This window comes from Aythya marila, assembly GCF_965140915.1.
Source record: "Aythya marila genome assembly, chromosome: 6".
Taxonomy (NCBI): Eukaryota; Metazoa; Chordata; class Aves; order Anseriformes; family Anatidae; genus Aythya; species Aythya marila.
This window is the reverse complement of record NC_139047.1, coordinates 37,162,037-37,184,596: the sequence shown is the minus strand read 5'-3', so window position 1 is coordinate 37,184,596 and position 22,560 is coordinate 37,162,037. Positions and strand designations below refer to the sequence as shown.

At 39.3% G+C, this 22,560-nt stretch overlaps 1 protein-coding gene across 1 annotated transcript in view; it reads right to left on the bottom strand.

The window, feature by feature from the left end:
• Window positions 1–8,689: 8,689 nt before the first annotated feature.
• The window catches only part of EPC2 (enhancer of polycomb homolog 2), a 40,262-nt gene continuing 26,391 nt past the window's right edge, over window positions 8,690–22,560 (bottom strand). Inside the window, exons 8-14 of the mRNA XM_082763462.1 lie at window positions 22,289–22,378; window positions 20,538–20,683; window positions 20,090–20,433; window positions 13,754–13,890; window positions 13,136–13,295; window positions 11,111–11,444; window positions 8,690–9,678 (exon numbers count right to left, since the gene is read on the bottom strand). Of these exons, the coding sequence (XP_082619588.1) occupies window positions 9,606–9,678; window positions 11,111–11,444; window positions 13,136–13,295; window positions 13,754–13,890; window positions 20,090–20,433; window positions 20,538–20,683; window positions 22,289–22,378 (1,284 nt within the window). The 3' untranslated portion in view covers window positions 8,690–9,605. The remainder of the gene's footprint in view (window positions 9,679–11,110; window positions 11,445–13,135; window positions 13,296–13,753; window positions 13,891–20,089; window positions 20,434–20,537; window positions 20,684–22,288; window positions 22,379–22,560) is intronic.

Here is a 22,560-nt window from a genome sequence, read left to right as displayed (position 1 = left end):
GTGAAGGGGCCGAGAGGGACCGAGAGGAGCCCGATGAGGGGGCCGCGGACCCCGCTCGCCCCCCGGCTCGGCTGCGGCTGCCGAGGGCTGAGGGCAGCGGGCGAGCGGCGGGCGCGGAGCCGCCGCCCCCTCAGCGCCCCCCGGGCTTTGTGGCCGCGCCGCAGTCCCGCGGCCCCGCCCAGCGCTGGGCACGCCGGGACGTGTAGTCTGTCAGGAGCCCCAAAACGGCCCCAATCGACCCCAAAAGCGCCCCCATCGACCCCCACAACCGCCCCCTCTTTTGGGGGAGGTTTAGCCGTTTGTCCTCGATAAGGGTAGGGCGGTAATCTGCCCCCCCCCCCCCCCCCAACCGTTGTCCCTGTAACTCTACAGCTGCACCCGACGTGGGGTGCTTTGTTTCTGTCAGGGTCCCCTTTTTAAATGTGTGCCCTCCTTTCTGAATCAACGTTGTTCCCTGCCCCAAGAGAGAGGAACAAAGAAATAGCACCATAAGGCTGCTCTTTTTCCAGCCAGGAAGGGTTCTGGCTTGTGGCGAAGGATGCTCGCCCAGCCCTGCTTGCCATTACCTTCATTTGCTATGACACAAAGCAGAAGGAAAGCAAAGCCCCGACCTTGGTAAATTACCAAGAAGTTTGTCACGCTGCAGCCTGTGAATCAGCATCGGGGAAAGGCAAAGCCTGGAGCCTGCTCCTTCCCCTCAGGGTTGGTGCTGCCTGCCCTCGGTTCCCATCCTTTCTGTACCAGCCTTCAGCTGGCGGCCAAGATTAGTTCACTTCACTGCACTAAAGTTGCCCAAAATAGTTTAATCTACCACCTTTAGTCTCCTCCTCCGTCCTTCTCTCCCACAAGTAGCATGACTGCTTAAAGAGATTGGTTTAGGGAAAGCAGGGGCCATGCCCCCAACTTTAACAGCTCCAAGCGACTGGTGGAGCTGGATTCCTCCAAAAAAATGTCAGTGAATAAAGAGGACCCCTTTCATTGAATTAGCCTCCCTCAAACACATTGACAGGGGTCAGTTCTTTAGTATTGCTACAGATTCCCCATTTTTTCCAGCCACGGTGGTTGTCCTCATTACCTGGTGTGGATAGAAGAGCAGGTGAGGTATGTGGCTCTCCTGCCCTTCTTAAAAGTAATTACATCAAGGAGAATTAGCCATGTGCAGCACATGATAAGGCATTATTATAATATGTGATTTATTCCGATGGATTACCAATTATTTAGTCCTTTTCTTTCCCTTATGTTCCAAGCTCTTACCCTGAATAGCAAATTGGTAAGTCATGACAAGTAGGAGCTTAGTCATAAAAGAATTAATGAATTAAGCCGTATTTTCCTCTGTTATCAGGAGCTCATTGTGAAGCAAGATAGGCAAATCTCTATTTTCCTGTTGGAGTAGGTATAATCTGCCATCAGTAAGAATGCACTGAAGACACTGAAGAGCCATCTTTTCTTAGCAATATTGTCAGAAATAATATCACGTTGCCTGTATTGCAGATAAGACCGTATTGTCCCAAACCTGCTCTTTTTACTACTTGACCAGATTACTGTGAGTTGAACAGCCTAGCAGGAACGGGGCTTTGCAGTTCAATTCAGAAGTGACCAGAACTTCCTGCAGCTTGAGAGCTTCCAGTTTATTTCAGATGCCCTCCTACCTCACTTAGAGCCTTCATTGATAGAAGGTATGATCTATAGTTTACTGGGAAATTACATCACAAAAAACATGACCTAGGATGATGCGGAAAAGCATTCATGCTCCACTCATTGAATCTTAAGCAGTATCACTATTTATTTCCCTCATTTCTGAAACTTTGCCCTTTTTTCAGGTTGTATACTTAGAACAAACACCACTGGAGCTGTGCTCTGCTTGGCTTTATTGAGCCACAATGCATCAGGGTACAAGATTATTTTCTTGCTGCCTGCACCACAAAAGTAAAAGAATACAAACCCTTCCTATGACTGTGAGGCAGGTTCTTCAGCTAGATATTAAGCCCATGGCTAAAATCACCTTGGCAGAGTTAGAAATTGTTTGACAGCAAGTTCTGACTGTTCCTGAAGAATTTCTTAAGCCAACCTCAGCTGGGAGGGTTCACTAAATGTCCCAGGATGGCAGAGATCTCCAGAAAGAGTAACAAATCACCTCCCCTAGGATGGGGGCAAAACCACAAGAAAACAGAATTTCATTTTTCTGTAGATAACCCACCAATATGACCAAGGTGGTAAGAAAACCCAAAAGAAGGCAGCCCTGTGACAGAGATACTGAACAGCAGCAAAACGTGGATTCTGCCAGGGAGATGGTCCCACGGGAGTAAGGGAATAGACACCTGGGCATTTCAGAAGTGGAAAAACAATTTCCTATCCGCAGAGCCAACAGAATATTGCTTACTTTCACTGCTTCTGGGCTCCAGGAATGAGCTGTGGAGCTGGGAGATGAAAGAGCTTCAGGAGAAAAAGAATAACAAGGTTGAATTTCTGCTGTCTTTAACATCTCAGTGCAACAAACAGACATCAGTATTGGCCAGTGGAGTAACTTATCAGCAGGGAGAGCAGCTTTAATGTAGATTCCATTGATCCTTGTGCCTCAGCAACGGCCATCAAGATGAAATTTGATGTTCGTCAGTGCTGAGAAGCATCTGTGGGAAAAGAGGTGGCAAAGGATTTCTTGCAGGAGGTACCAAGAGGGCTGGGATCCCCAGAACAAAAGGAAATTTAAGTGTTGAGGGTGGTTACTGTCCCACAGACACAAGACACTGTTAGATGTGCATCAGGAAAAATGCTTACAAACCCAGAACATGTGTTTTACAGGGAATGAATAAATAAATAAGCCAAGGACTAAAGAGCAGGCAATGGAGTGAGCCAAGAAGTGCTGAGAAGGCAGCTAGGAGGAACTGAGGTACAGAAACAATCTGCTTCCCCGTGCATCACCAAAGGCAAGGAGGCCTGGTAATAGCTCCGGAGATTTGGGGCTACAGACCATTTGTCCAAGCAAGCTACAAGTTTAATAACAAGATATATGGGATGTGCATAACTAACACTTGGTCACCCGTGATGATTATCCCTTAAGCAACATTTCCTTTGTTCAGGCAGGTAACGATGTCTTTGCTGATAGGGGGCCACAGGGGTTCCTTTCCCCTTCTTGCAAGACGTTCCTTTACTTAACTAAAACTTCTGCTTCCTTACTTCTCATTCCAACAGCAATATCTATATCAGTTAAGGAAAAAAACAAACAAGTAAATAATTGAAGCCAACACACCTTCACAGAAAGGTCACATTTTGGAAGAGTACTGCCAGTCGACAGATATTCCACCTGAAAGTCTTTGAGCTACACTAGCAGGGAGTGTAAGAGCAGCCATTGTCTCCAGTTTGGAAAACACTTCAAGATATGCTTAAAGTGAATATCTAAGTATGTTCAGTACACACATAAATCTCAATCTTCAAATGAATTATTCACATTATGCAGTCATATAGAGTGCTTACCCATCTGTAAAAATGGTTTTGCTTAAAAAATTGATTTTTACCACTTTGCATAAAATGGCAACACGTTTATTCAATACTCATAATATTTCTTCCAAGTTACTTTTTGTGTGTTACTCAAACATGCAAAATAAAAGAACAGGAACTTGGAAAAATTGGATTTGCTTTCCTTGATTACAAGAAGCAATGCGCACCCCAAAAAAAGGCAATTCAATCAAAAAACACAAAATCTTCACATTCTTGAATTTTATTTCAAGGGAGAACAACATGCTCACTGTCCAAAAAAAAATCAAGTTGAAGAAAAAATACTTATCCATTGATGTCCAGAAAGAGTTAAACAGCATTACAGGCAGATGATGCCATCTTCTGGTGTCATTTCCGAAGCTGTTGATTTAAAGCCACTGTGACTAGTCTAGTCAGATCATCATCAGGAAGATGGGGGCTGCTGGGAGTTTAAGCATCACTTCATCCCCAGGGCAAGGTTCGATGAAATAACATTAATTCAGGAGCAGCCAGCAAAGCATTAACAGTGAGGGTGGGAAAGCAAGCGCTAGGCTGGCACCGACTGATTCTCGGCTTGCTGCCACCAGCCTGTCCCCAGGGCCGGGGCAGGGCAGCTGGGGCTGCTGAAGCAGGGCTGTGCTGCCAGGGGAAGCACCAAAAGGCAGTGGGATGCTGCACAGGGTCTGAATGTGCAACTGGAACTGGTCTTTGTGCCAGTTTGGTCAGCTGTCTCCCGCCCCATTTGCTTTTTGCTAGCCTGATCAGAGTTGCAAAGCTGCATCTGTTCTGTTACATGTTGTTTCATATCATTATCTGCTATAGTTTAGTATGAATTGTCTCCCTCCTTCATTTACCCCTTGCTCTCTAATTTATCTATTTTATCCTCCCTGTGTTAATTACAATTGTATTACAGTTGAATCAGAGCACAGTGGATTGAAACAAGATGGGACTTAACAGATTTTGCCATTCTTACTCACAGCAACTGTCCTATCTTTGGAAAACAGCGTAACAAGAGTGTGGGGAAAAAAGCAATTCTGCCACAGAAGGCTCAAAACATCTCATTTTCTGCACAGGATCTTTTGGGCAGTGATGTCTTTTCAACCGTGCACAGCCACTGCTTTAAGACGGCTGTGTTCACTAGCAGGAGGATAAACACACAGGTTAAGTACTTGGTAAGCTCGCTGCTTAAAAGGACAGAGCAACGTAAGTATTGCAGCCCCTTTCAAACTCACCATATTCTTAGCCAATGGACTTTCTTACCAAACAGATAAAATCAATATTTATTCTCTCAACTATGCAACTTTGCATTCACCTTCCTGCCATTTAAGCAAAGCTTTACAACATATTTACCCAGATGTGTTCCCATTTCTTACATACGCTACTCTCACACTGTCACTGACTTACTAAAAAGAGAAATGCTGCCACTAAATGCATTTAAGGACTCTACAAATAGCTGTTGGGTTGGTAAAGATCAGTAGGCTCCGAGGCAGACTGCTGTTGTTCGTATCTAAGGGCTTCAACATAATGAGTTGGTTGCATTAGAAGAAAAACATTTATCCTCCACTTGCTTTTGTTCAAATGTGAACACTGATCTTAATAACTAACCCAAGCTATATTGCCTGATCTGCTGCTCCACAGGAAACATCTCTGCTTTTCAGAGATGTCTTTCCTTCCTTCCTTCTCTTCTGAGCAGGGGTTTACTGTGAAGGTGTGCTTTAACTTCTGAAGGTTGTTCTCCAGCTTTCTAATCTGAAGTCTGAATACTGCAAAACCTAAAAATAGATGTAGGGAATTGAGATTTTTGAGATTTGAAACTGTTTCTCTGAAATCAAATCCAGGAAGTCCACTGGATGACTGACCTGCGTTAGGAGCACCTCGGAAGGTGGGAATTCCTGCCAGGACACTTTGAGAGGTCTGAGCAGCTCTTCCTGAAAGGTGCTGGAAATGGAGACGGTGCTGACTAGCCGTGAGCATGATGCTGAGCCCACTTCAGGACAAATCAGTCACCCCCTGAGGATTCTGCTTTAAAAAATCAGAATTACTGTAAGAAGGAAACAGGAAAGCTGTTATTCCCTGCAAATGAGCTGGAAGCAGAGGAAAATGGACTATCAGGGAAGGAAGAGAAGTCTCAAAGTCAGAGCTTCAGGACAACAGGAGAGGGCTGCAATAAGCACCTTGTTTGTCAGGGAAAAAAAAAAAAAAAAAAAAACAAAAAAAAAACCACAAAAACAAATAACCCACAATCCTACTGTAGAGGATTAAAGAAAAGAGATGGCTCTGAAAATAGAATAGAAATATGACCTAAACAATACGCTAAAGGGGAAGTACTACAGCAGAATTAGAAACGAAATGGGGTAATAGTTTTTCAGACTTTTAACACTATCATGCTCTAAGATCTTCCATGGTACAATGGGAAGGAAGAAGAACAGCAGAGAACTCTTCCATTTTCCTGGAACTGCTTTGGAATAGTTTTCTTGCTTCAGGAGGCACATCCAGCAACTGCAGAGCTCTCACAAGCACAGCTCAGGAGACAACACAGAACTTCTGGAAGTTCTCAGCTTTAAGCATTTAAATGCTAAGCAGCGAGGCCAAATATTAATGGATTAAAGTCTGGTTCAGGCCCACCTGAGCTCATCTTCCTCCCCCCCCATTAGAACAATCAGTACTTGGCTTCATACAGGGAAAGTTCACATTCAGAAGTCACAATTCCTGCAGTTAAGCACGTCAGAACTCAATTGATCATCTATAGATTAAACACATTAGATAAACACAACTAGGAAAAAGAATGGTTTTCTAAAGAATCTGGAATTTAAAGTACGGCTCCACACGTTACACTTGAAGTCCGATATAAATTGCTGCAGATAAACTAAATTCAAAAAATCTTACCTGAACAATGTTCCTGAATACATACCAAAACAGAAACCACTATTCCAATCAGATTGCAGTTGTGTTATGTTCAAGTAAGGGGATTCAGAAAGAATGGCATAATTTCAACACACACTTTTAATACAGTGCACACAAACAACTCAGTTACTGGTATTCCCCTCTGTATTCCAATGTCAGGAGAATGTAGAAGACTTTTTTCCTCTAAAGAAATATTTCTACAGACTCCAATATTGTTCATCACTCTCCTTTTCCAGCACTTCAGGCCCACAATTAATTACTAGGAATTCTTAAGACTATTTTAGTTCTATTTCACTGTAAAGCTACATCAATCCTAACACTTTAAATGAAACTCATTCAACATATGGCACACTTACCTTTGGAATTTATGAAATCCTTTTCTCCACCTCGTACTTTTCCAGAATCTATTAAAAGCTAGAAGCAGCAGCTAAAGGTTTTTCACATAATTAGACGAGGATTAGACTATATCAAGTCACAGATACATAGCAATCAGTCCAATTTACCATGAAAATGATCTACATTTGTAAAAGAACATCTACTACAGGTCTCAGGAGCTCTGATCTGCTAAGCATACAGCTTTCAATCTGCAGAAGAAAGTGATTTTACGTTTTTATTAAAGGTTTTGGGGCTAAGTTACAAAATAAGTTTTTTTTTTTTTTTTTTTTTTTTTAAAGGTATCAAGGAGAATAACTCTTTCCTGACTCACACTTGCAACAGTTCTGCTTCCAAAAATTTAATTCCTGCTTCAGACTGCATAATCGTTGTGCCCAGAAGTGAATCTCCTTCTACAGAAAATTTGAGACAGACATGAGAAGATCGTGCACAGTGAGCACCTGATCAGACAGTGGCAGTTCCAATCACGGTACGATGCAGAAAGCGATGAATAAGCACACACTTGCACAGAGGCCTCTCCCTCATGCTGAAAACCCCAGTCCTGCTGCTATGTTTTGCCTGATCAAGGCAGTACCACTGAAGTACCATGCGTCTGAGTATTCTCCAAAGATACAATCCAATATCCTCTCTCCTTGTGGACTTGATAGTGAAGAGAAAATAAAGCACCAGTTACACAAAAAAAGAGTTTGATTTTGGGTATTGAGTTTCCAACAAGCTCTCAGTGTTTAACTGCCCATTTTTAACTCACAGAAGCTAAGACAAAACACATTTAAACACAACTTAAATCAAAAGAAGCTCTCTGTATGATATTTAAGAGGAAGAATATACTGACTTCATGACACACAGGGTAAAATCACACTTTTCCTTTTTTAAAATAAGATGCACAAGTTATTCTTTTAGATACTTTAAAGAAAACTCAAAACACCAAACTGCCACGCTAACTGCAGTCCAACTCGAGTTGGCTCTCAGAAAAGAGCACAGATCTATGCCTACGTCATCTCTTCACAGGGGTAACAATTCATTCCGAATTTCAGGAATATAAATTACAAAAAATAGCACAAAATTAACCTGTGAGCTTTACTTTGCATTGTCCCTCGCAACTGATCCGTAGCATGCTTGTTTCTGCCAAAGTACTTCTTACAGGAAACAAATCTTCCAGCTCCTGGTGGTTACAAGTCATTTCCTTCAGAAGCAAAAGTACTTAATGTAATAATCTGACCCCTGGCAACCATTATCTGGTGATGAAGCCCTGTGAAGGTAATCCAACCTTGGGGCTGCTCAGACAATGTCCTGAGGCTCCCTCCAAGATTCTGTGATTTATAAGAAATGTGGAACATGACTCAAATTACAGGTGGAGAACCAAACAGCAGAAAATTCAAATGATTCAACCAAGAAAATATCTGAGGTTATAATATCTGGCAGAACAAGAAATTGTCCCTTGTCCTGATCATTTCCAAGTCTACTGGACCATCCCTCCCCTACTGTATACTTTAAGAGCCAGGAAAGAAATCACAAACCAAAACCTTTTGGAGAGTTAAGTGCACGTGCTCCAGTCAAAGCCACCAAGAGACCTCTCACATCACCTAAAGCTTACACTGCTTGCACTTTGTGAAATAAACACGTATGCAACATGTCCATGTTTTGATATGTATTTTTATTTCCCTGCAGTTTTCACTTATCAAGAACAAGTAACAGGGAAAGTTGTCTGAACTAGTGCATAAACAAACATTCTGAAACACCACTACACGTATCTAATTTACAAGAACCGTATAAAAAAAGTCACTAAAACACTACACTACGAAGGTGTCCAACGCTTACAGTCAGACTTTTTCCAACCCGTTACTTGCCTTGTAGCCACAGGAAAACTCTCCAAAATTGAAAAGACAATCTTGCCACAACCCTCCCTCCCCCCCACCACCTGGGATGGCTCGATATCTAGACATCCAATAATTATTGCAATGATATATAATGCAATACATACCTGGTAAAATATCCTTTATGTGGTGTGTTACAGTTTTAAAGCCGGTTAAAATATGCAGTCTTCAGATAAAATGTAATCAGTTGAAAATTTTCTCATATCTGCACAATTTCATGTGTGCTAGATGCATAATTTTCCTAGTCAGTTTTTTTTTCCTGTGTAATTATTTTTTATAAACTGGTATTATAAATAGAAATATACATTCAAAATATATGGAAAAGTGAGTTACTACATTAAATTTGCATGTATCGATCCATCCCTTTCCCCTGCACAGTAATAGAAAATACTATTTTGCCTTGAACTTCATATTTGACAGTGAAATGCCACTAAAGTATTTACCAAAAAGTCCATCTAGTCAAATTGTGAAACAAAATGAACCAAGTGAAAACTTTACATTTCCTTTAGAAAAAAATTACAAGAATTTTGTCTCCTAGCTATGAATCTTTAACTTTTTTTTTTAGACACAAAGTTGGATTTATTTGTACAAGATACAAAATGTAAACATGGCAAAATAAATAGTTAAAACAAGTGATGCAGGATCCCATTTCATGCTCATGATCCCATTAAAGAATTATTTTTTTAATCCATTCAGTTGCAAATTCAAGTGCAAAAGCATGATGATGAATATCTACTATTCAAGTAACAGAAATAATATTGATGATACAAATAAACTATTTTACAAGGTAGTGATTTTCCCAATTTTACAAAATTTACATTATATATCGACTTAATACACGATATAATGATAGTCCATTTAGGTCCATTTTAGTTCTCTGTGATCCACAGAGTGCTGTATTTTGCATTCAGTTGGAATATAAATGACTACACCATTAGCACAGGTTGAGACACTGGTTTGAGGTTATGTCACTTCCATTGCTACTGTTGTCTCTGCTATGCCGTTTAAACCCAGTCGTTCTGGTTCATGGTTCTCTCTGCAACAGAAGAAATATTCAATAATTACAGGTAGAACGAACATATTTCCTTAGGCAATTTCAATGATTTCTTACAGGCTTTGTGCGTTTTTACACAGCTATTACTTGGATCAGGGACAAACCCCAACGTGTACACTAGAAACAGATCACACAACTAAGTGCTGGCATTTAAGAGCTTCCATTAACACTGCAGTCCCTTCTATGAGATTAACAAAGACAACCCAACTTCATTGCATTTTACTGTAAATTACCATCCTAAATTATGGATAAGAGTAATAAAATGTCTCCTGAAGGAACAAAGTCAAGATAGGCCAATACGACTCTGTATCAACTACCAATTATTCTATTAGTGAGCAAGGCATTGTTCTAACCTTTTTTTTTTTTTTCCTGTTTCATTTCAGCACTAGCACAAGAAATCTTAATTTCTTTCTGAATTTATTACCATTCCCTGTAGAGAAGCCTAAGGCCTATTCAGCCAAGGTGGTTCTTTTTCAGGCACTTGCTGACACTACTTGAAATATCCCTCTGACTTTATGGAAATAAGAGCTAAACAGACTAATGCTATAGAGGCATGCTTTAAAGCACAATGACTAATTTAAGAATAGCTTTTCCTCACTCTATTCAGTGAGTGCATTATACATGTGATTTTGCATGTCAGAAGCTCTTTCTAAGGTCTCCAGAAGCATCGAGAAATAATCCATAAGCCACATTTGCTAATGCCCTTTTTCTGATTTATCAATCCATTAACAGTTCTGACTTTGAGACCACACAATCCAGCAGAGACATTCAAAGTCCAAATACTGCCCTTTTTAGTAAATTTAACCAACTGCAAGTTCCTGCCACTCTTGTCAAATACCTAGTTAAGTATCCCAAAATGATAATGCTGCTAGTCAACGTGAATTTTATATATTCTTATATAAAGAATTTTATATATATGAATACAAGATGCAGGCTGGCTCATATCTATTTTCTGTTTTGTGTATAAAAATGTGTATATACGTATAAAATAGATATTCCAGTTTGCATCTTACAATATGGCTACATAAAGCTGTAGAGAGAATGTGCAGAGTTTGAGAGTCTTCTAGAAGGGGCTGCAATGAGAAGGGACAAATGAAAAAGGTTAAAATGAAGCCATTTAAACACACTGAAGTTTACCAAAACCAGTGTACCAAAAATCAGCAGAAGCTATCTGGGCATTAATCTGCAAAAAGACAGCATTGCGTCGTCTCTTATCGTTTGTCATAGTCATGCTGAAGATGCCAGCAGCTGGATGTGTTTGTGAGGCTGAAGCTACCCCAAGGAATCTTAGAGGGGGAAATGATTCTATTTAGTGCTCTTGTGGGGAGCTGGGCACATCTGAGGAGTTATTCAGGAGTTATTCAGGTAGCACAAGTGTAAGACAGAATTGTTCACCAGCATGCTACACACTTACCTTGCTATACTGCTGATGGCACTGCTAGGAGTTACCTTTGGCACTCTGTCCATACTGGCAGCAACTGTGGCAAGTTTTAAGGCTGTTGGCGATGGTGCTGAAGTCCTTGTATTGATATGCACATTGACTGGAGAAACAACACTGACATTGTTGAGGTGCACTGCGTTAGTCAGGCAAGAATTGTTCATGGGAAGAGTTTGAGGGCTGCTTGTGCACAATGCTGGAATTAAGTGGTTTGTGGTGGTGTGGCCAACTGTCCTTACAAGCTGAACGGTTGAAATCCCTGGGCTGGATGATAAAGCCATGTTGGTGGAGTACAACGTTCTAGAGGTTCCTGTTACAAAGCAAACATTATTAATTAAAAATACGCCATTGCATAGATTCAAAGTCAAAGATTAAACCCCAGTGGTTATGTTTTAAGCATACATGAATTCTGCATGTAGGTTGTTTTCAAGATTTCAAAAAAAATACAAATTTTAGAGACACTCCCAGGTTACACTAACAATCCTAAAAATTTACAAAAACATCAGAAAGTAGAAGAGGTGACAATATCACAAGTTTTGTATTGCTGAACTTTCTGTACCTCATTTTAGGTGTCTTACATAAGGACCAACATTCCCCAGAAAAGTAAATCAAACGGCTCACACCTCAGCTAGGCAACACAGAAAACAGAGAAGCCAAGTTTTGATGTTTTTGAAGTGCCTCCTCACTTCCCACCTTGTTTGACTGGCAACATAGAGAGGTTCTGGGGACCAGCATCCCTCAAGGAAGCAAAACTTGGGGTACAGGACCAGGCAACACAGAAGCCCCCTTCCAGACTATGCAGTAATGCTGTCTGCACTTCTGAGCAGTAGGAAATTTGGGGTTCAAATTCCAGCTAAAAATCAGGCACAGCTTATATTCAACCCAAAGGTTCTCAAGTTTCCTCTTGGTATCCACTGATCCAGTTTTGATAGCTGTAGAACAAGGCATGCTTTTTCCCTATTCCTGCAAAACGCTGTCTTCAACTAATGTTTCCTAATTTAAACCTTCCTGTATGAAACTGGAATTGCTATTTTCTATCACTGTCATTTACAGCTATGGAACAGTAACACAAATCTAATTTTATGTGCATATTTGCAATGTTTTTCATCAGCCATAAAGATGATATCAGCATGGTACACGTGCCTGATCTTATACCCCTCAAAACACTGTCCTCTCAGAGATATATTACAGCAAGTTATACATAGTTGTCTTTTTTTTCTTTCCTGGAACTGTTCCAGTATATTGATTTTATTCAGCTGTGTTTTTTTCTCCTATTCATTTCATTTCATCATTAACCCAGCCTGGCAGAAGGTCTATAAAACTGATCACATCGTTAACTGTTAAAACTACAAATTATTACGAAAGCCTTTTATTTGTTATGGCAAATTCCAAATAACATTTCTCTCCTGGTAACATGGCAACTGCACCAGCCTGACCAGCACTGCTCCTTTGGTAACAGAGGACCAGAAATGGGGCATTGAAGTCAGGTAGTGAATGCCACTGTATACACTTTTGCTTAAATTTGGAAGGAATTCCAAATTGTATTAAGTACAATGACATCTGAAACTTATGGTAACGTCAAAAGAGCTGCTAGAAGTAGCTGATTAGTAGAATTTCATCTAAATATGGAAGTGAAATAATGGCCAGACAACATAGCAACTTCTTTCTTTTAAAAGCATTTAACTATTTTAAAGCTTTTTTTTTTTTTTAACTATCAATGTGTAATTAAAGTGCTAGCAGTAATGTATTTATTGTAACAGATTATTAAGAGATAGAGCCTACAAAAGAAAACAATTTTACCCTTGGTATTGTAAACAAACAGTTATTACCATACTAACCTGCAGGCCATTGCACAAAATTATTTAAAAGTAATATTTAAGACTGTAGCTGCTACTACTACTGCTATAACAAACTCAAATACATTATTCTGAAAATACAAAATAAGCCAGTTTGACCTATTCTCAACCCTGCATGAGATAATAAGTTTTAAGAAATCATCACCTGAAGGCTGGACAACACCATTAATATTGTTGTGGCTGGTGTTTTGTTCCTTCGTTACCTCACTGCGACTCGGAGCAGGTGCACTAACCACTGCAGATGCAGCAAAGTGGGCACTGGCTGAATCAAGTGTTTTTGACATACAGTCAGAGGTGCTGGAGCCCTGCAGGAATGAGAAAATAGGTGTTTTTATTTCTTTAAAACTATCCAAGTACAAAGGAAAATACTACATCTGGATTGCTGTAACACAAAATTACCAGCAAATAAACTTTGCTGCTCAACTTTTAAAGCTCAGTTGTACTATAAAGAAAACACCCCCCCAACAGGTTTTGGGGTTGAAGTTTAAAAAGCTCTCATTCAAAATAGAGAAAACAAAGGTGGTCTGTGCTGTAGCTGGCACAAATATCTTCCAGACACTATTAAGTAAACTGGAAAAGCACCTTGACCAAAACTAGTTCTATATTCCTTCTGAAATCTAACCTATTTACTGAAGTTATATCTAGTTATAACAAAACTTATAACATTTTTGTTATAATAAAATTATATCTATCTTAAGAGAGATTAAAACCACAGTAAGCAAAAGGAAGATGGAAGCATGTGACAACTTTTCGGGTGCATTACCTGTGCTTTCGGATGTGTCTGTTGCGAGGAATGCTGAGATTGCTGTTTCTGTTGAAGCTGAGCAAGTTGTTGCCTCTGCATTTGAACTAACTGCTGTTGATGTGTCTGAAATTGTTCTTCTGTGATACCCCCTGTTACTGCGGAAAAGAAAGGGAAGCTGGTGTGAAATATGCATGCACAAAACAAATACAGCTAAGATGTAAGAATGGGCCAGTGCTGGGTAACAACTGGGTGAGAACAACTTATACCGTGTTAGACGCTTACAAAGATTTTTATATATTCCTATGTAAAAGGGAGGCCATGCTAAACTTGTTGATAGTGTTCTTTTAACATCGATTCGATTTAAAACAAAAGGATTCACAGCTTTCTCTGCTTTTAAGCAGCCTTGATCTTTGGTAGTTGTCTCTCCAGCAGCTTGACGCAAAAGCTTTGAGAAGTTCTTGTCCTGGTTTGCAGAGAACAAGAACACCCTAAAAATCACGCTGAGGAAGAAGTACACTAAGCTCAGCTCTCACAGTAAACACTTTCAGTTTATTCCAGTACAACCTCCCTTCCTATAGTCCTTAACTTACCCTCTCCTCTGATACCAGGAGGTGCTACATGAAGGAAGCACAGCCTTAACACTCGACAACACCTACTTCAAGAGCAATGCGATCTGTAGGTGCTAGCTTACATGGGTCACTTGTATGGCTGGGTACCAGCTAGTTCAGTGCACTTCGATCCTCACTTGAAAGGATGGGAAACCAATACACAACAACAAAGCTAATCTCCGTGTCTAAAACAATGTTTGCAAATAGCACAGAGCAATGTTTACTTAACAAATCCAGTCTGACCTTCCAATTTCACCTTATTTTTTTTGCTGAAGTTTCACCTGAACAGGATTATCTTTCCTATTAAGCTCGCTCCACTGAAAAAAGTTTGAGTGACATAATGAATTTGTTTGCTAGAAGCAAGTTCACACTGCCCCAGTGGTACCAGACTCCCAACAAGTAAGGAAGAGAATGGTGCAGTCACAAAAAATGGTTTTCAATATCCTATCCACCCCCCCCAAATATTGCAAATATGATAAATTCAAAATACTGCCTAGTGTTTAATGGTTAAACCTGAGTTTTGTGCAGCCAGTGCTAACCTGAAAACTAAGCTTTCCTAGGAAAAAGTAAAAAGAACTCATTTTTCAAAGATTCCTGTTAACAATACTTCAACATTTTGAACTGTATTTTCCTAAGAGTGAAGCTGCCATTCATCTCAAATGATATTCCTGCAGAATGCAGGTGTTTATGTCACCAAGAAACAATGAGCTAACAAAATCCGAAGTGAGCTATCTTACAGGGTCTGGGTTTTTCATTTACTGGCTGCAGCACTCCTGTAGTACGGCTGTCCTGAAATTCTCTTCTGAAGAGGTGCCAAAGTGCAGGCTGGCTATTTAGAAATTACTAGGGAAACCTCTTCCCTACCACTACATCATTAAAACAAGCTTCAACTATGTAAGGAGGGCACTTAATCCCATGATTCATACAGTTAATCCTATTAGATTATTGGGATTTTACTATCCATTCCAACATATTCTAAGATTCCCTCCCCCCGTTAATCGTGCTGCGTGTTCCCCAGGAGGATTTTTACCAATTACAAGCATTTCACTCCCAGTTCAGTCAGCTAAACCTGCTAGGTTCCCTCTCAACAGGCTCCCAAAATGTGTTTCGTTACTAAAGGCAACAGAGCCAAGAAGAGCGTTATGGAACATGACGTATGTAGGCAGTTCTATTTTTAAGCTCTGAGGTAACAAATTCCAGAACATGCCTTTTGTTTTGTTAAAAATATTTCAGAACCAGCTTATATGTCATGCAAAGAGACCCCTACAATACATTTAGCCACAATTTGCTATTATTCGTCTGCGGTTAAGGGGTGTTTATTGAGACTCAAAGTCCCATTCTGCTATGAATTGTAAAGACAATGTAGGAAACAGCCTCAAACTGCAAACCAGCATCCAATTTAAGGCTAGCCTGTGGGTCAGTCGTATGTTTTCAGCCTCCTCAGTTTGACACGAAGCCATGTTACAGGGAAGATGACCCCAGTGATGCAATGATTGCTTCCTCTGCAGTGACATGTTTAAACTCCACTCGGTTCTGTACCTGTCACCAGATGTTTATTCGGTCACACTGAGCTCTGCTGTTATAAAACAGCAGCTGCTCATTAGCACATTTACTATCATTTCCTTCTGCAAAAACCAAACAAATGAAGGGTCTTTAACAAATCCAACTCCTACAGTACCCCAAGGTAGCCTTTAAGATCACAGGTAAGCACAAGGGTTCTGCGCTTCTTCTAAAAGCTTCTATTTACCAGAACTTCAATTCCACTGCCAACAGGATTTTTCTTTATAGTTATTTTATCAGTCTGGCTGTAGCGAAGTACTACAACAGAAAAGCATAAAAAGTCAATGTGAAATTAAGTCTTTTAGTTTCCTCTCCTCCTCCTTCACATCTTCAGCTTAGATTAGTATATCATTTCTCTTAGGATTTGAAGGCTTTAATCAAAGATCATCCATCAGGCTGCCCGAAAAGGCGGTATTTCAGTAATCTAATTACTGCTCCATGGTATTTAATTCTGGGAAAAATACCTCTAAAAGGTAAAAGCTTGTTCCGTAAGCCAAATTCTTCAGCTGAGAATGCTGGTTTATTCTGTATGGCCATGGTAACTAAACAGATACCATTTGAGTGGGTCACTGCAACGGGCAGCTGAAGCAGCCTGGAAGCCAAACGCAACACGGTGTCCTGCAAACTGCTGGAAACTTTGCCTGAAGTCTTCATCTTACTTCAGTTCCATAAATGAGATGAGCTGCACTCTCAGAATTCACACAGCCAGTTGAATCTTAGCTTGCCGGTGTCAGTAGTGCCATCTGTAAGTTCCTACAAGTTCCTCCTAGCTTCCTTCCTCCACCACCTATCCTAAGAGCCAGCTGCATCCCATCAGCAGTTTCTCTCCCTTTAGGTTAAACAGAATTCTTCCAAAATTGGCTTTGGCAAAGACACCAGCTTAGCTTTTCAGATATAGTGTGTAAAACTTCAGAAAGTTTACACAACTGATCAGAGGGATAAGATGATTTCAGTGACCTTGTCTCAGAGTTCCTCAAATTCAGTTCTCCCAGTTGGGATTGTTACAACACAAGCAAGAGAAAAAAATTAGTGTGGGAACAGGGACTCTTCAGTCATGCACTGATTAGGCACTTGCAAGAAAAGACTACTGATACCAAGTCTTTCTTGCTGCTTGCACAGTGCCTAGCATTTGGGAAATTCCATTTTAATAGTTGTTTTTAATAGTTGTTTTATTTAATATTAAGTGAAAATATGATGCACAATTAACTTTAAATATTCCTGTGCAACGAAAACCAAAGCAAGCAACTCCAAGTCTTCTCTAAACTAAAAATAAACAGTTTTAGTACTGCCATTGTTTTCTCCACACATTGCTTTATGCTTGCAGGTAAATCTCCTATAGAATTAACTGATTTCAACAATTATCCCTCAAAGAATTATTTTAATAAACCCACCAGGGTTACCTGTGCTGACTTAATGCACAACCAGACTTTGATGAGCCCTTCTAAAATTTATTTGCCATTTACTAAGGAGCAAATCTAGAACAGTAGCTCCTCTTGGTGGCTCAGTTCCTTGCTAGAGAGTTTTGTTACCTTATGGCATCTGATCTTTTAATAGAATTGCCAGATCTGTTTTGTAATTTCAATCTGGAAAAGGTCTTCCAAAACCATAAATTGCATAACGCATTTCAGCTACTGAGGTATCACTATTCTCACCCAAATGTAGTCTTGTAGACAGATTGTCAGGATTATACAACGTAAACAAGTTATTTCTCTATGAAGTAGCTTGGAACCATCAGATTTTGTTTTATACATTAACATATTTTGCTGTTATCTCTATCATTAAAATACATATTACTCTATTCTTTCATTTTAGTTCTTCCCCTAACAGTTCCAACCCTATAGTATGGGAGTGCTAGTAATCATAGTAATTATACGAGCTCTGTCATTAATTTACCATGTAGCACCAACGATTTTCTTCTTTCGTCTTGATGAGACTGTTACCTGATTAAGAGCTTTTTTTCCCCCCCATGTATACGCAGTTCCCTACCAAAACAGAGCCCTTCCCTCCCACCCCCCGCCTGCGCTGAACACACTGCTAAAATGCTGTTCTCATTTTTGTTTTATTATGTGCTATCCATCCTCTAGCTGTTACATACTAAAGCCAGGTATGGATATTTAACAGATCTCTTCAACCTTTTTCTTTCACTCAGATACATCAGCTTCCACCTCAAAATACTACCCTACAGTTTTTAGGTGTACTCCATCCTCAGGGAAGAGAGGTCTCCGCAGCAGCATTCAAAACCTTAAAGAAAAGGTATGTAAACTTTTAAGTTTACATCTAGCTAATCCTTTGGTCATCTATTGATACTTATTATACTATCATAAAAAATTCTATAGAAAAAATTAACTTATCCTATATCTTTTTAAGCAACTTTCCTTACCTTGATGTCACCATACTTTTTTCATTCAAACAGAAATCTTGCAGCATTACTTGCTCCTCTTACATAAAGAACTATCAGCAAATTCTTCGTTGTTCCTTACAGCTTATGGTCCACGCTTCACGTCCTTAACTCTGACAAATAGTATTCCCTTCTATTTTCTGCATTTGCTTTAACACCACATCTCTTGATTCTTATCAATAATCCCATCACACAAAACTGCCCCTTCCTGCTACAGGTGCAACTCTCCAGCCCTTCAAGTTCCTTACAAAAAGAAATTATACAAAATATGATCATAGCACGTTATATCTGTTCTCTTCATACAGCAGAAAATTATTCTTGTGCAAATCTCTCCATGAGAGAGAACACAACATAAACGTTGCAATGACTATATTGAAAAATAAATGAAGTATAGAAGTATTAGGCTGGAATAAGCATTCTGTGCTTATGTCAGTACTATCCTGATGTTATTTAATAAGCTAACATTCAATCTTTTAAAACCATCACGTAAAGAAAATTGCTTTTGTCTTCAGGAAATTTAATTTCTACGCATGAGTTTCTAAAGGTATGTTATTACAGATTAAGTCCCAAATCCTCCAACTGATTTTAAAAGAGATGGAGCATTCTACGTCCACGTGAAGTTAATTACAGGATCCGGAATCAGCCTATTGTATCCTCTAATTACCCTGTTTTACAACACCAAGTTCTGTAAGTACACAATAGATAGGAACATACTCAGATGCTTACTGATGCTTGGTAATAGATCTTTTGGCGTATCTCCAATTGTTTGGCATTTTAAAGAATCATACACACTTTTACAAGTATAAAAGTTACAATGTTCAATTTTAAGTAATTACAATTCCTAGTATATGAAGCAAAAAAGACCAAAAATGTAAATTTAAAGCATTTTTTTTTGCTTCTGGTAATTTTAATTCCAATGTAAGTGCTTCTACATCCAGGTAACTAACAAGGGATACAAAGATCAGAGTAACATTGCATACATTTTGTATTCTTGTGAAGATATTACTAGAGATTTTATTTACTTTAAATGTAAAACTATTTGTATGTGAACTACTGTCTTGCTTATTTAGAGTTAAAAAGGTCATAAAGCTGAATAGCAAAAGACTGGCAATGAGAGCAAGAGATCACCTTTAAGGGAAAAGGAAATCCCCTATCGCTCTTAATCTACACTTGTTGATTTTCTGATAGTGGAGAATGTGGAGAATGCTGGATGCTCTGACTGTCTACATCACTGGAGGCTTCTACTGTCAAAATTTTTACTATGACATAACAGAAAACACAGTTTTGCAACTTTTTCATGCCTGCTTAGTAAGTTTACTAACTCACTGCTGGTTTCTTGAGAGGTTTAGCAAGTTTTTTTTTTTTTAAAAAAAAAAAAAAAGCAACATGATTCTGTTGCTGCTGTATTCCCACCCTACCCCCCAAAAAAAGCCTCACTGCTTCTCTTTTGCATTCATAAAGAGCATAATTCTGTCCCTAAAGAATTTTAGGCCAATAAATGTCTAAAGACTCAATCACATGTAAACAATCCTGACATACAAGCAGAATCCCTCCTTTGCATGTTGGAGTTTAGCACTTCATCGAGATTCTGTTAAAACTCAAATTAAAACAGGAGGAACAGAACTGTTTGAAGAAAAAATTCTAAGAACTATAAAATAGTTACCTTGCATCTTGGCTTTAGTTACGTATCACTAGTGAAGATGTTATCACTCCAGTCCCAAATACAAAAACAAAAAACCCACTGAATTTAATAATTTCAGTCCCTTAAGAATTTAAATCCTTGCCTACCTGATATGCCATTCTTGCTGGTGTTCAATAAAGCTACAGATGCTGCAGAAACTCTTTTGTTATTCACAGTCTGCCCTGGTTTCCTTGAGGTACATTCTTCACTATCACTGTCCTGGAGATTTAGTAGCCTTGGCTGAAAACACTGCAGTCGACATGATCTGATATTGCTTAGTATTTCAGAAAGGGACAGTCTGTTTTCACAACGTTTATTGGAAGCATTGGTCCGTGAAAAATTAGAAGAAAAGTCTAAAGTCTGGGAAGAGCTTGAAAAACTGTTCAGCATTTCCGGGTCAATCTGCCTCAAGACAGGATCATGTTCTGTAGATATTCGGTCCATTATAACCCTGGTTAAAAAAAGATGGAAAAAAAGAAAATGTTAGTTTAATTCTCTCTTTCTAAATACTTTTATCCTTCGAAGGGTAACAAAGTAAAAATAATGCAATTGTACCTTCCACCCCTGCCAACTCGTCTTCTCGCAAATCCTATACATCTTCTTGGAATTGTAAGGGTTGTAAGGCAATGCCTGAACCTCAGTTTGTCCAATTCTGCCAATTCTGAATTTTCATATGGAGAATTAATTTGGTCCAAACGAGGCTGTAAAGAATAAAGAAAAAGCAATTTTGCACTCAGTGGTTAGGTTACTGAACTATTTTAGAAGGTGCAACACGGTATTAAAAACCCTGAAGACATCCACGGAGTTACCACTGGATTCTGTCCCACTCCGACAGGTTCATCTGGCCCACTACCTCCATCTGCTAACAGCTCATCTGACATTTTGTTGTCATGTATAAAAGACAGGAAGCGATTTTTTTCATTGTTACAGCCTCTGAGTTTCAGGCTCTAAGTAGCCCACGGATTATCTGCGTAAAAGGCTGCGTCTTGACTATGTTTTATAATCAGCTGATGGCCTACCCTTCACAAATTTGTCTAGGTCTTTTAGTAAGGGATCAATAGGATAAAAGCTTTTGTCTATAAATATATATATATATACACACACATATATAATGAAAAAATTATCAACAGAAACCTCTTAAAAGTAGACACACAAGTCCAGTGTTAGGTATCACCCTATAGAAGGATACTTTTAGTACTTATTGTGACCAAAGAAATACCCAGGCACCCTGTTCATCCGCCTGGATCCCACTGCATCAGCTGTACAAAGCAGTGACAACAATTCCCAAGTCACACAACGTGGGACTTAAGTGCATAGATATTTTTCAAAAGGGGATCCTAAATTCGCAGTTTAGCCTTACTTGTGAAAACCACACTGCCAAAGGTAACAGATGCTGATCTGCACGGTCTTTGTTCAATACACAGCATTCAGTTACCAGACCCTGACATCCTGACAGTGTACATCCTGAATTAACTTACCTTAGGGTAGTTTTATTACTCCATGAAAATCTTCTTTATAATAAACTCAAAGCTGCATAACCTTTACTAACAAAAATGCGGTGTGCTGTCTGAAATGCCTCATGTGACAGTAATAACTTTTCTTTAAAAAAATTTTCATGATCAAATGAAACTTACAGCAACTGAAGTGCTGGAGGTTCAATTTACATAAAGAGATAAACAAAACAAATGGCTCCAGGAGTTAAAAATGCAGCCTAATATTAAGCCACTTAATTAACCTGTTTCTAAAGAGCAATAGGAAAGTAACAGAAAATAATCAAAACCAGATTTCAGTCATCTTGACTTCTGTTGGCAAAGTTAACTCAGAAGGTAAGGAGAAGAAAGCATTAATTCTACACAAGAGAGAAGCCTGCAATGATTTCAAAACAAAAGTTTTGACCTAACTCCACAGAAAACCCTTAACAGGTTAGATCTCTCCACTTCCACAGCAAGATTTCCTCAGTGCCCCAGCAGAATCTCTCAGCAGGTCTGAGAACTGAGACAACTAGCAGCTAACAAGCTTTAGAAGCTAGAAAAAAAAGATGCGTGAGGAAAAGTGAGGGAGCTGGGAGGAATTGTTCCTTTTTGGCAATGGCTTAATTGGGCTGCTGGCAGTGCATTGTATTACCTTTAGGTAATTGGAATAGACAAGGAGAAATATTCTGTGAAAAACTCTATTTTTTCCAGAGTTTCACCAAATTGTCAAGGCTTTGGTAGTGAAAGTGGGAAACAGAAGAATTGTTATATTAGCACTGAAATTAAAAGTACAAAGCTAAAAAACAACATTACATCCAACAGCAGATAGCTTACAGCATAATACTGGCATCCTGCTCTTCTCCTGAAAGCACAAGGTCCATCAGGATCATTTTCCTCTTCTGCTTCCGATATTGGTGAGGGTACCTAAACCAGAAAATAAAGTCATTCTTCCAACTGCCATATGTATATAACAGGCATGTAATAGAATATTTAATACAACTAATTAGCTCATATAGTAAAAATATATTTTATACTCCACAAGTATATATAATATGAATTGACATTTATATAATAAATACAATCTTCTCTGAAACATAGCTTAGAAC